Source organism: Mercenaria mercenaria, chromosome 3, assembly GCF_021730395.1.
Source record: "Mercenaria mercenaria strain notata chromosome 3, MADL_Memer_1, whole genome shotgun sequence".
NCBI classification, from domain to species: Eukaryota; Metazoa; Mollusca; class Bivalvia; order Venerida; family Veneridae; genus Mercenaria; species Mercenaria mercenaria.
Window position 1 is genome coordinate 45,248,271 of NC_069363.1, and position 10,311 is coordinate 45,258,581.

General features: G+C 38.7%; 1 protein-coding gene across 1 annotated transcript; it reads left to right on the plus strand.

Annotated features, from left to right (window-relative positions):
- The first annotated feature begins 1,728 nt into the window (after positions 1 to 1,728).
- LOC128555585 (peptidoglycan recognition protein 1-like) lies at positions 1,729 to 5,520 on the plus strand. The gene is made up of 3 exons (XM_053538333.1): positions 1,729 to 2,023; positions 3,317 to 3,437; positions 4,281 to 5,520. Exons 1-3 carry the CDS (start codon positions 1,784 to 1,786, stop codon positions 4,484 to 4,486), a joined length of 567 nt encoding a protein of 188 aa, XP_053394308.1. The 5' UTR covers positions 1,729 to 1,783; the 3' UTR covers positions 4,487 to 5,520.
- The last annotated feature ends 4,791 nt before the right edge of the window (positions 5,521 to 10,311 follow it).

Sequence of the window (10,311 nt, forward strand, 5' to 3'; positions counted from 1 at the left end):
GCATTCTGTGAGGAATATGCTGAATTTTATATTAAACAAAATATCGAAACGGAACCCAACACCTTCAAATTAGGCACATTCCACTTTAACTAAATCACGTTATGTATATTCTTATATGACTAGCAATGCTTGTTATTTAGCGCCATGAAATAGCGCTTTTAAGTTTATGCTTTATTTAGGGTTCAAGCGTATATTATCAAAACACAGGAATAATCATCTTTATCAAAAATCTATCCGACCATTTCATGTCCTGCCGTACTGTCCAGTACGATAGATACTTAACGTATTCTGAAAAGGTTGCGGCCCACTCCCATTCCTACTTTAAAAACGAATGTCATTTGTAAAGATATGAAAATAACCAATTGCTCAAAACTACGTTCCAACAAGTTATGTGAAATTTCAAGACTGGGATATTATTTCAGATGCATAGAAAAGAAGATATGTAGCAGCTCTTTGAAAATGTCGAGATTTAAAGGCGTTAGACTGTCCGGATATGTAGCCTTTTTGTGCAGTCCTTTACCGCCATTCAATGTTAATATCAGTATACTGACAATTGTTTTGTAGAGTAATATACATATATCACATGCTGTTCAATTTCCATGTGAAAACAAACCGCTCCCTTTCTATGACTAGGTGTTGTTTAAATTGTTTTCTCAAAATGTAAGACTAAGCGTTAACGAAATGTCACGTAGAACAACAACCTTGATTAATTCACACACACTCGCACGCAGGCACGCACAAACTAAATTGGTTATTTGCTTTGCAGAATGATTTACCATCAAATGAGCCCTAATGGAATGCAAGTCGTATTACCATTTCCTTTGCTGGCGTTTACAAATAAAGGAGCGTAACGACCTACCTGTTGGCGCCACAATTGCGTATAACAGTTCTAGCATATATGACCTAAATTTTACAATAAAATATATATAAAATACATATAAGAATCGAAATTATTTTTACGGTTATGCGTCACACCATTTCATTTTACTCGGGCTGCGCCCTCGTGAGATTATTACGCCCGACGTATAACCGCCCATCGTGTATAAATTGAGTTAAAACACGGTTTTGCTATAAATTATTTGTTAATCATTTTCACCAATATTGTTTTGTGCTTGGCACGCGCCGTAATCGCAAAACCATCAGTTTTTATTTTCATTATTGTATAGTTATGATACGTGCTGGGTAGGCAACGTACATGCAGAAAAACATATATCTCGGGCACATAAGGCAACAAAAATAAAGTTAAACATGGATTGTTTACCGGAGTATGTATCGACAGACTCATTTTCATGTAAACTTTGTAAATATTTACGAAAGATGGTCGAGATTAGAAAGAACAAGGTGTGGAAAGAGGATATGCCGTGTAGTATAAATAACAAGCTGGTGTTATTTAAAATTATCTTCTTCTGAAGGTAAAACTACATTGAACCACATTATCCGAAGAAACTGTTTTTGACTGGTATGTTAATTATTTCTTTAAAGAAATAACTTTTAAGTATTCTAACATTGTAGATAAAATTGTTCGCTTGAGCTGTCATGAATGAATCTATTATTTACTGCAGTGAATACACTTCGCTGTCTTTATAAATATTTAATCTCATTTGATGGTTTTATTATGTTAAATGTTTACAGTATTAGCTATTTATTTATAAACCATGTTCATAACTCAAATCTGTTTCAGTTTTGATATTGTGACGTTAACTTATTAATGAAATGTCCTAAAACCGTTTTTGTTTATCTTTGTGATAGTTTCTAACTGTGTATCTTTTTACAGTAGACAGTCATGCATATCACTACATTCATTCTGATGTCCTGGATCACCGCCGGTGTAGTCCTCTCATATCCAGACATTATATCCCGCAGCGACTGGGGTGCTCAATCAGCTAGTAAATACATTCCTAACCTCAAACATCCAGTTGAGTACGCAGTAATTCATCACACAGCTTCCTCAAGTTGCTCAACGATCGAGAAATGCAAAACGTATGTTAGAAATACACAAAGCGGTCACATCGACGACCCAGAGGTATCGTCAAGATTCTAAAATCACAATTTTCTTGATTGTAATTTAATTATATCTTATCAGTTACATATTTGTCTGATCGTACTGTTTTATAACTTGACTTGGCAAATTGATCTGGCATGAAATTGTACAACAGCTCTGCATTCGTCCTTTCTCGTTAGCAATCGTAAAGATATCAGACGAGAAGATAACAGTAGAGCAGTAACAGCAGTATCAGCATTACTGCTATAACTGCTATAACTTTACAACAGTAACAGCAGTATCACTAATACAGGCTGCTAAAACTTCCAGCAGGTGTAGCAGTAATACTGCTGATAATGTTATAACGTTATAACAACAATAGCAGAAATATTGCTGCTACTGCTGTTACTGATATTGCTAACTTTAAACCGGTGTTAAGTATCCACAAAATATATAAGGTTGATTTTAATTAACGGGAAAATGAACCAAAACGATTTGAAAGCCAAACAAGTAATTTTCTCGTTATTATTATTCCTTATCAAGGGAAGGAACGCTTCTGGTGAACATGTCACACTTGACTGATCATGTATTGGATACAAGGGTATCATCAAAGGAATCTGATTTCCCGTAGGGCGCCGCAATCTTGGACTCATGCATATTCATTACAAATAGCCTCAAGCCCAATATGTGTTTATGCATAATCAATCTTTATTTCAGTCTCTAGTGCAATACAACTACGTAAAAAACAGAACAACAAGACACAATAATAAAGTTTAAATTATGTAACTCCTCAGTTGAATATATCATAGTTAAGAATAGAGATTAATGAAATGAATATGCATCATCTAAAAATAGACTCCCGCTAAAATAAATAGAAATACGTAATGAAATTGTTCCTGGCCACGTGATTGTTTTAGCTTGTAACGTTTCATATTTGCAAGTGCTTTCTTTTGGCATACATTTTTACTCTTCCTGATTTGTTATTCGAATCGTAAACGCATGTATGAAATTTCTTTGTGTTAAGTGTGCAGTTTCTCGCTGGTGTAGTCGCGTGACGGGAGTGAAATACAAACTGTAAGACAAATGCTTCCAAATAGCATAATATGTACTGCACTTGCTTATATTAAAAAAATAAATCTTTGGATTATGATAAAACTGTTAATACTTAGATTAGTTCTTAAATAGTTAAGTTTGCACCAGAAATGACAGAACATATTTTACTTATTGCATTATTAAACATTTGTAACATTATGATAAAACAATATCCTATAAAAAGGATATTTTATATGCGCTAGAAGGAACCTTTTGGTAAGCTAAATCTTGTTTATGTGACAGATTGGATCTGATATCGCTTACAACTTTCTTGTCGATAAAAATGGTAACGTTTACGAAGGAAGAGGCTGGGATAAGGTTGGTTACCACTGTGGTGACTGGGGCATTAACAGTAACAGCATTGGTAAGATTTTAGACCATGTTCATTGACTATAGGCAGTCTGTACCATGTTCATTGACTATAGGCAGTCTGTACCATGTTCATTGACTATAGGCAGTCTGTACCATGTTCATTGACTATAGGCAGTCTGACCATGTTCATTGACTATAGGCAGTCTGTACCATGTTCATTGACTATAGGCAGTCTGTACCATCGCAAAATATCACTATTATAAGCTTTGCTTAAAAAATTGCCGAAAATTATAGATAAGAATGGGTTTTTCTTTTAAATATAATGAATTTGCTATAATAGAGAATACATCGGGGACAATCATGTTATTTTCATAAATGTGTGTTTTATTTTCATCGAATGGTATGAAAATAAAGTATTTCGCGACTCGCCATTCGACTCGTGAAATACTGTATTTTCATACCATTCGAAAATAAAACACACATTCATGCATAATGTATGAATAAAATTTACTTTTCTGTTAATTATATACACAAGTGATTGAATAAATGTATTTACATTTACAAATAGCAACAATAACTACAGTTTATTTCTGTAAATTCGAAATTTAGTCTTTGTTTCGAAATAACGACAGCATGTTATCTTCAAAGTATCTACGAAGCTATTAAAGGCGTACGCTAGAATTCGGGGCGAAAATTTCCCAATTTTCTTCAAACTTTTGATATTAAAGGACAATCATCAAAGAAACAAAAATATGCAATAAAAATCATAGGTCATTGGTACTGAAAAAGCGTTATCTGCCTTTGAAAATGGCATTTTCCCCAATATGTCGTCATGATCATCATCATGATCATTATTATCATTTAAATGTATAGCATATATCTTTAATTATTACAGGAATAGCTGTCATTGGGAATTTCATGACTAGAGAGCCAAGTGCAGAAGCCCAAGATGCCGTAAAGAGTCTTCTCGAAATGGCAGTATATAAAAGAAAACTTGATTCCACGTATAAGCTACGTGGTCACCGTGATGTTAATGGTTCTGCCTGTCCAGGAGATAAATTTTACAACCTGATTAAATTATGGCCACATTTTAATAATTAGAATAATAAAATAGACACTTTATTACGTAAAAAAGATAAGAAAATGGTATACCAAAACGCAATAGTATAATCGTTAGACTATGACTTGTTTAAGAACAGAATCACCTTAAAGGGCGGTGAATAGTTTATGAAATCGACAACATGAGAGAAGATGTTTTAAATGGCGAAGAACCAACGAGTACTACTTGTATATCTGTAGCAAACTGCTGATTAAGAAATGTCGGAAAGAATACGATGCGGTGTTATGCCTGCTGAATAATTTTACAAGAGCGAAGCGAGTGAATTATTTCTCGCGGCATATATTCAAAAACATGATCCTTTTATATTTTATTTCAATTCTAATGAGCCGTTTCTATAATAAAAAATAAATGAAAAAGGTACCTACTATTTCAAGTCGAAGTAACGTGAACGCGTAACCGTGTTTCAATCGAGTTAAAACACGGGAGGAAAACACCACTCGCGGATTGACTTAAGAGTGTGTAGACGTCCAGTGAGTTAATCTGCACAATTTGTCATTGAATTTGTCACCGTTCTGTTACTTCTATTCTAGAATAGTATGCCAAATTCGGTAGCATTTTTCTCAGTGCTTGTATGATATGTTGGCGTTGCGTTCTTATGGCATTGTTTTCATAAAACTCTTTTTTTTTCATTTTAGAAAAATAGTTAAACTGATCAGATTTTCATCGTTTTGATTGTTGTATGATTTGAATTTTGATCCCAAGATATGTTGTACTTGCACTTGTTTTAGGTTATACAGTGATATGCTTTAAAACGCTCACTTATATAACTCTGAAATATTCTAGTTCGAAGTATAGATTTAAATGATTTCCGTAGAGCTTTATGATACAAAATAAAAACATTCTGGACTTATTCGCGTTTCAACGAAATGCATTGTCATAATCATTGTTTCACACCTTGACTTTGTACAAATGTTTGTTTCTTGCCAAAAATTGTTTCACCAAGTATTGTTTATGACCTTGATATCTTTTTAATGATAAATTTGGACATTATGAAATAAATAAAATAGAATATGTTCGAGCTACTTAGCTTATGATTATAGACAAATCATTGTGAAATTTATTTGAAATGTATGGTATTTTGGGACTACATTGTATATAGTTTTATTCCGCTTTGACCCTTCAAACATACTCCTTGGTAAGTCTTGCTTGCGTCTTATACGAGGATTGTACAAATATGAATGCATCTGGAACGTTATCTCGCTCAATAATGCGAAAATCACGAGGAAATTAAGATTATTGGGTAGATAAACATGTTAGCTTTACATTGATACCACACCCATTAAAATCTGTTCACTTTAGCTGTGTCTATCGCTCGCTAAACATTGCCTACTCGTGTATACTAATACAAAAATGGTTGGAAGAAGGTCAGCGTACGCCGTTGAAATACGGTCCTATATTAAGAATCGTTGTATTCTTGGCATAGGGTGTAAATACATTTTTGATGAATTATGTTCTGTTTATGGGCATAATGAAATGTCTTTTTCGACAGTTATTCGTTGGTTTAAGAAATTCAAATGTGGGTTAGTTTCAACAGAAGATGCACCATATGGCCGTCGGCCGAAAACAGCAACGTCTGCCAAGATGGTTGCTAGAGTGTAAGAAATAGTTGCTACTGATGCAAGATACACCGCTAGGCAAATAGCTAGTATGGTTGGCATCTCATTAGAAGCAGCTCATACAATTCTGAAACGTAATTTGAAAATGAGAAAGATCTGTGCTAGATGGATTCCCCATCTGTTGACAGATGAGCAGAAAAAGGCACGCATGCAATACGCAAAATTGTTGCTTAAACAGTTTCAAAATTACAAAGCACGGTCTTTCGCAAATGTCGTCACTGGTGACGAGACATGGGTCCACTTTTTTGAGCTCAAACGAAAGATTCAGAACAAAATATGGGCAACAAAGTCTGGCAAAAGACCATGCATTGCAAAGCGGACCATGAGTGTCAAGAAGGTAATGTATGCCATATTCTTCACAACTCAGGGACCTGCCATTCAGGTTGCTGCACCTAATGGCAAATCAGTAAATGCGAAGTTTTACAAGACTAAAGTTCTTCGAAAACTGAAGAAATATTTCAAAAATCGAAGACCCGCAACTGGTTTGGCCAATGTCGGATTCCTACATGACAATGCGTCATCGCACAAGGCCTCTATTGTACAAGACTTTCTGAAGCAGGAAAAGGTTGTTGTGCTCCCTCACCCTCCTTGTTCGCCTGACCTTGCCCGGTGTGACTTCTTTTTGTTCCCACTGCACCTCTCTGTCTGCTAGAACTTGAACTTAAATACTGCACCTCTCGGCCTGCTAGAACATGAAGCTAAACACTGCACCTCTCTGCTTGCTAAATCATGAGACTAAACACTGCACCTCTCTGCCTGCTAAATCATGAGACTGAACACTGCACCACTCTGCCTGCTAGAACTTGAGGCTAAACACTGCACCTCCCTGCCTACTAGAACACGAGGCTAAACACTGCACTCTTTCTGCCTGCTAGAACATAAGATTAACCACTGCACCCCTCTGCCTGCTAGAACATGAGACTAAACACTGAAATTCTCTGCCTGCTAAAACATATGTCAAAACACTGCACCACTCTGATTGCTAGAACATGAGACTAAACACTGCACCTCTCTGCCTGCTAGAACATGAGACACTGCACCTCACTGCCTGCTAGAACATGAGGCTAAACACTGCACCTCTCTGCCAGCTAGAACATGAGACTAAACACTGCACCTCTCTGCCTGCTAGCACATACGGCTAAACACTCCACCTCTCTGCCTGCTAGAACATGACACTAAACACTGCAACATTCTGTCTGCTAGAACATGAGGCTAACCACTGAACCTCTCGACCTGCTTAATCATGTGACTAAACACTGAACTTCTCTGCCTGTTAGAACATGAGGATAAACACTGCACCTCTCTGCCTGCTTGAACAAGAGGCTAAACACTGCACCAACCTGCCTGCTAGAACATGAGGCTAAACACTGCACCTCTCTGTGTGCTAGAACATAAGGCTATAGACTGCGCCTTTCTGCCTGCTAAGAGTGTTCTAGCACACAGAAAGGTGAAGTGTTTAGCCTCATGTTCTAGCAGGCAGGTAGGTGCAGTGTTTAGCCTCAAGTTCAAGTAGGCAGAGAGGTGCAGTGTTTATCCTCATGTTCTAACAAGCAGAGAAGTTCAGTGTTTAGTCACATGATTTAGCAGGCAGAGAGGTGTAGTGTTTAGTCTCATGTGCTACCAGGCAGAAAGGTGCAGTGTTTAGTCTCATGTTCTAGCAGGCAGAAAGGTGGAGTGTTTAGCCGTATGTGCTAGCAGGCAGAGAGGTGCAGTGTTTAGTCTCATGTTCTAGCAGGCAGAGAGGTGCAGTGTTTAGCCTCATGTTCTAGTAGGCTGTGAGGTGCAGTGTCTCATGTTCTAGAAGGCAGAGAGGTGCAGCGTTTAGTCTTATGTTCTAACAGGCAGAGAGGTGCATCTCTCTGCCTGCTAGAACATAAAACTAAACACTCCATCTCTCTGCTTGCTAGAACATAAGGCTAAACACTGCACCGCCCTGCCTGCTAGAACATAAGTCTAAACACTGCATCTCTTTGCCTGCCAGAACATAAGGCTAAACACTGCACCTACCTGCGTACTAGAGCATCAGACTAAACACTGCACCTCTCTGCGTGCTAAATCATGAGACTAAACACTGAGCTACTCTGCCTGCTAGAACATGAGGATAAACACTGCCCTTACCTGCCTGCTTGAACATGAGGCTAAACACTGCACCTACCTGCCTGCTAGAACATGAGGCTAAACACTGCACATCCGTGTGTGCTAGAAAATAAGGCTATACACTGCGCCTCTCTGCCTGCTAGAACATAAGGCTAAACACTGCACATACCTGCCTGCTAGATCATGAGACTAAACACTGAACTTCTCTGCCTGCTAGAACATAAAGTTAAACACTACACCTCTCATCCAGCTAGAACTTGAGGCTAAACACAGCACCTCTCTGCCTGCTAGAACATAAGGTTAAACACTGCACCTCTCTGCCTGCTAAATTATGAGACACAACTCTGAACTGATCTGCCTGCTAGAACATAAGGCTAAACACTGCACCTCTCTGCCTGCTAAATTATGAGACACAACTCTGAACTGCTCTGCCTGCTAGAACATGAAGCTAAACACTGCACCTCTCTGCCTGCTAGAACATAAGGCTAAACACTGCACATCTAACAGGCAGATAGGTGCAGTGTTTAGTCTCAGGTTCTAGCAGGAAGAGAGGTGCAGTGTATAGCCTTATGTTGTAACAGATAGGTGGGTGCAGTGTTTAGTCTCATGTTCGTCTCGTGTTCTTGTAATCTTTTAGCAGGCAGAGAAGTTCAGTGTTTAGATTCATGATTTAGCAGGCAGGTAGGTGCAGTGTTTAGCCTTATGTTCTAACAGGCAGATAGGCGTAGTGTATAGCCTTATGTTCTAGTACACAGAAAGGTGAAGTGTTAAGCATCATGTTCTAGCAGGCAGGTAGGTGCAGTGATTAGGCTCAAGTTCAAGTAGGCAGAGATGTGCAGTGTTTATCCTCATGTTCTAACAGGCAGAGAAGTTCTATGTTTAGTCACATGAATTAGCAGGCAGAGAGGTTCAGTGTTTAGCCTCATGTTCTAGCAGACATAGTGTTGCACTGTTTAGTCTCATGTTCTAACAGGCAGAGAGGTGCAGTGTTTAGTCTCATGTTCTAGCAGGCAGAGAGGTGCAGTGTTTAGTCTCATGTTCTAGCAGGCAATGAGGGGCAGTGTTTAGTCTCATGTTCTAGCAGGCAGAGAGGTGCAGTGCTTAGCCTCATGTTCTAGTAGTCAGTGAGGGGCAGTGTCTCATGTTCTAGAAGGCAGAGAGGTGCAGCGTTTCGTCTTATGTTCTAGCAGGCAGATAGGTGCAATGCTTTGGCTAAACATTGCACCTACCTGCCTGCTAGAACATAAGACTAAACACTGCACGTCTCAGCCTGCTAGAACATAAGACTAAACACTGCACCTCTCTGCCTGCAAGAACATAAGACTCAACACTGCACCTCTCTGCCTTCTAGAACATGAGACACTGCACCTCACTGTCTGCTAGAACATAAGGCTAAACACTGCACCCCTCTGCCTGCTAGAACATGAGATTAAACACTTAACATCTCTGCCTGCTAAAACATTAGTCTAAACACTGCATCTCTCTGTCTGCTAGAAAATAAAGCTAAACACTGCACCTCTCTGCCTGCTAGAACATAAGGCTAAACACTGCACCTACCTGACTGCTAGAACATAAGGCTAAACACTGCACCTCTAAGCCTGCTACAACATGAGGTTAAACAGTGTACCTCTCTGCCTGCTAGAACATAAGGCTAAACACTACACCTACCTACCTGCTAGAACATAAGACTAAACACTCCATCTCTCTGCTCGCTAGAACATAAGGCTAAACACTGCAACTACCTGCCTGCTAGAACATGAGTCTGACCACTGCACCTCTCTGCCTGCGAAAACATAAGGCTAAACACTGCACCTCTCCGCCTGCTAGAACATAAGGCTAAACACTGCATCTCTCTGCCTGCTAGAACATAAGGCTAAACACTGCACCTACCTGCCTGCTAGAGTATCAGGCTCAACACTGCACCTCTCTGCCTGCTAAATCATTAGACTAAACACTAAACTACTCTGCCTGCTAGAACATGAGGATAAACACTGCATCTCTCTGCCTGCTAGAACAGGACGCTAAACACGGCACCTACCTGCCTGCAAGAACATGAGGCTAAACACTGCACAAACCTGTCTGCTAGAACATAA

Coding starts and splice junctions, on each gene's coding strand:
- LOC128555585 (XM_053538333.1), top strand. CDS start 1,784: ATGCATATCACTACATTCATTCTGATGTCCTGGATCACCGCCGGTGTA. Junction 2,024..3,316: donor GTCACATCGACGACCCAGAG/GTATCGTCAAGA, acceptor TTTATGTGACAG/ATTGGATCTGATATCGCTTA. Junction 3,438..4,280: donor CATTAACAGTAACAGCATTG/GTAAGATTTTAG, acceptor TAATTATTACAG/GAATAGCTGTCATTGGGAAT.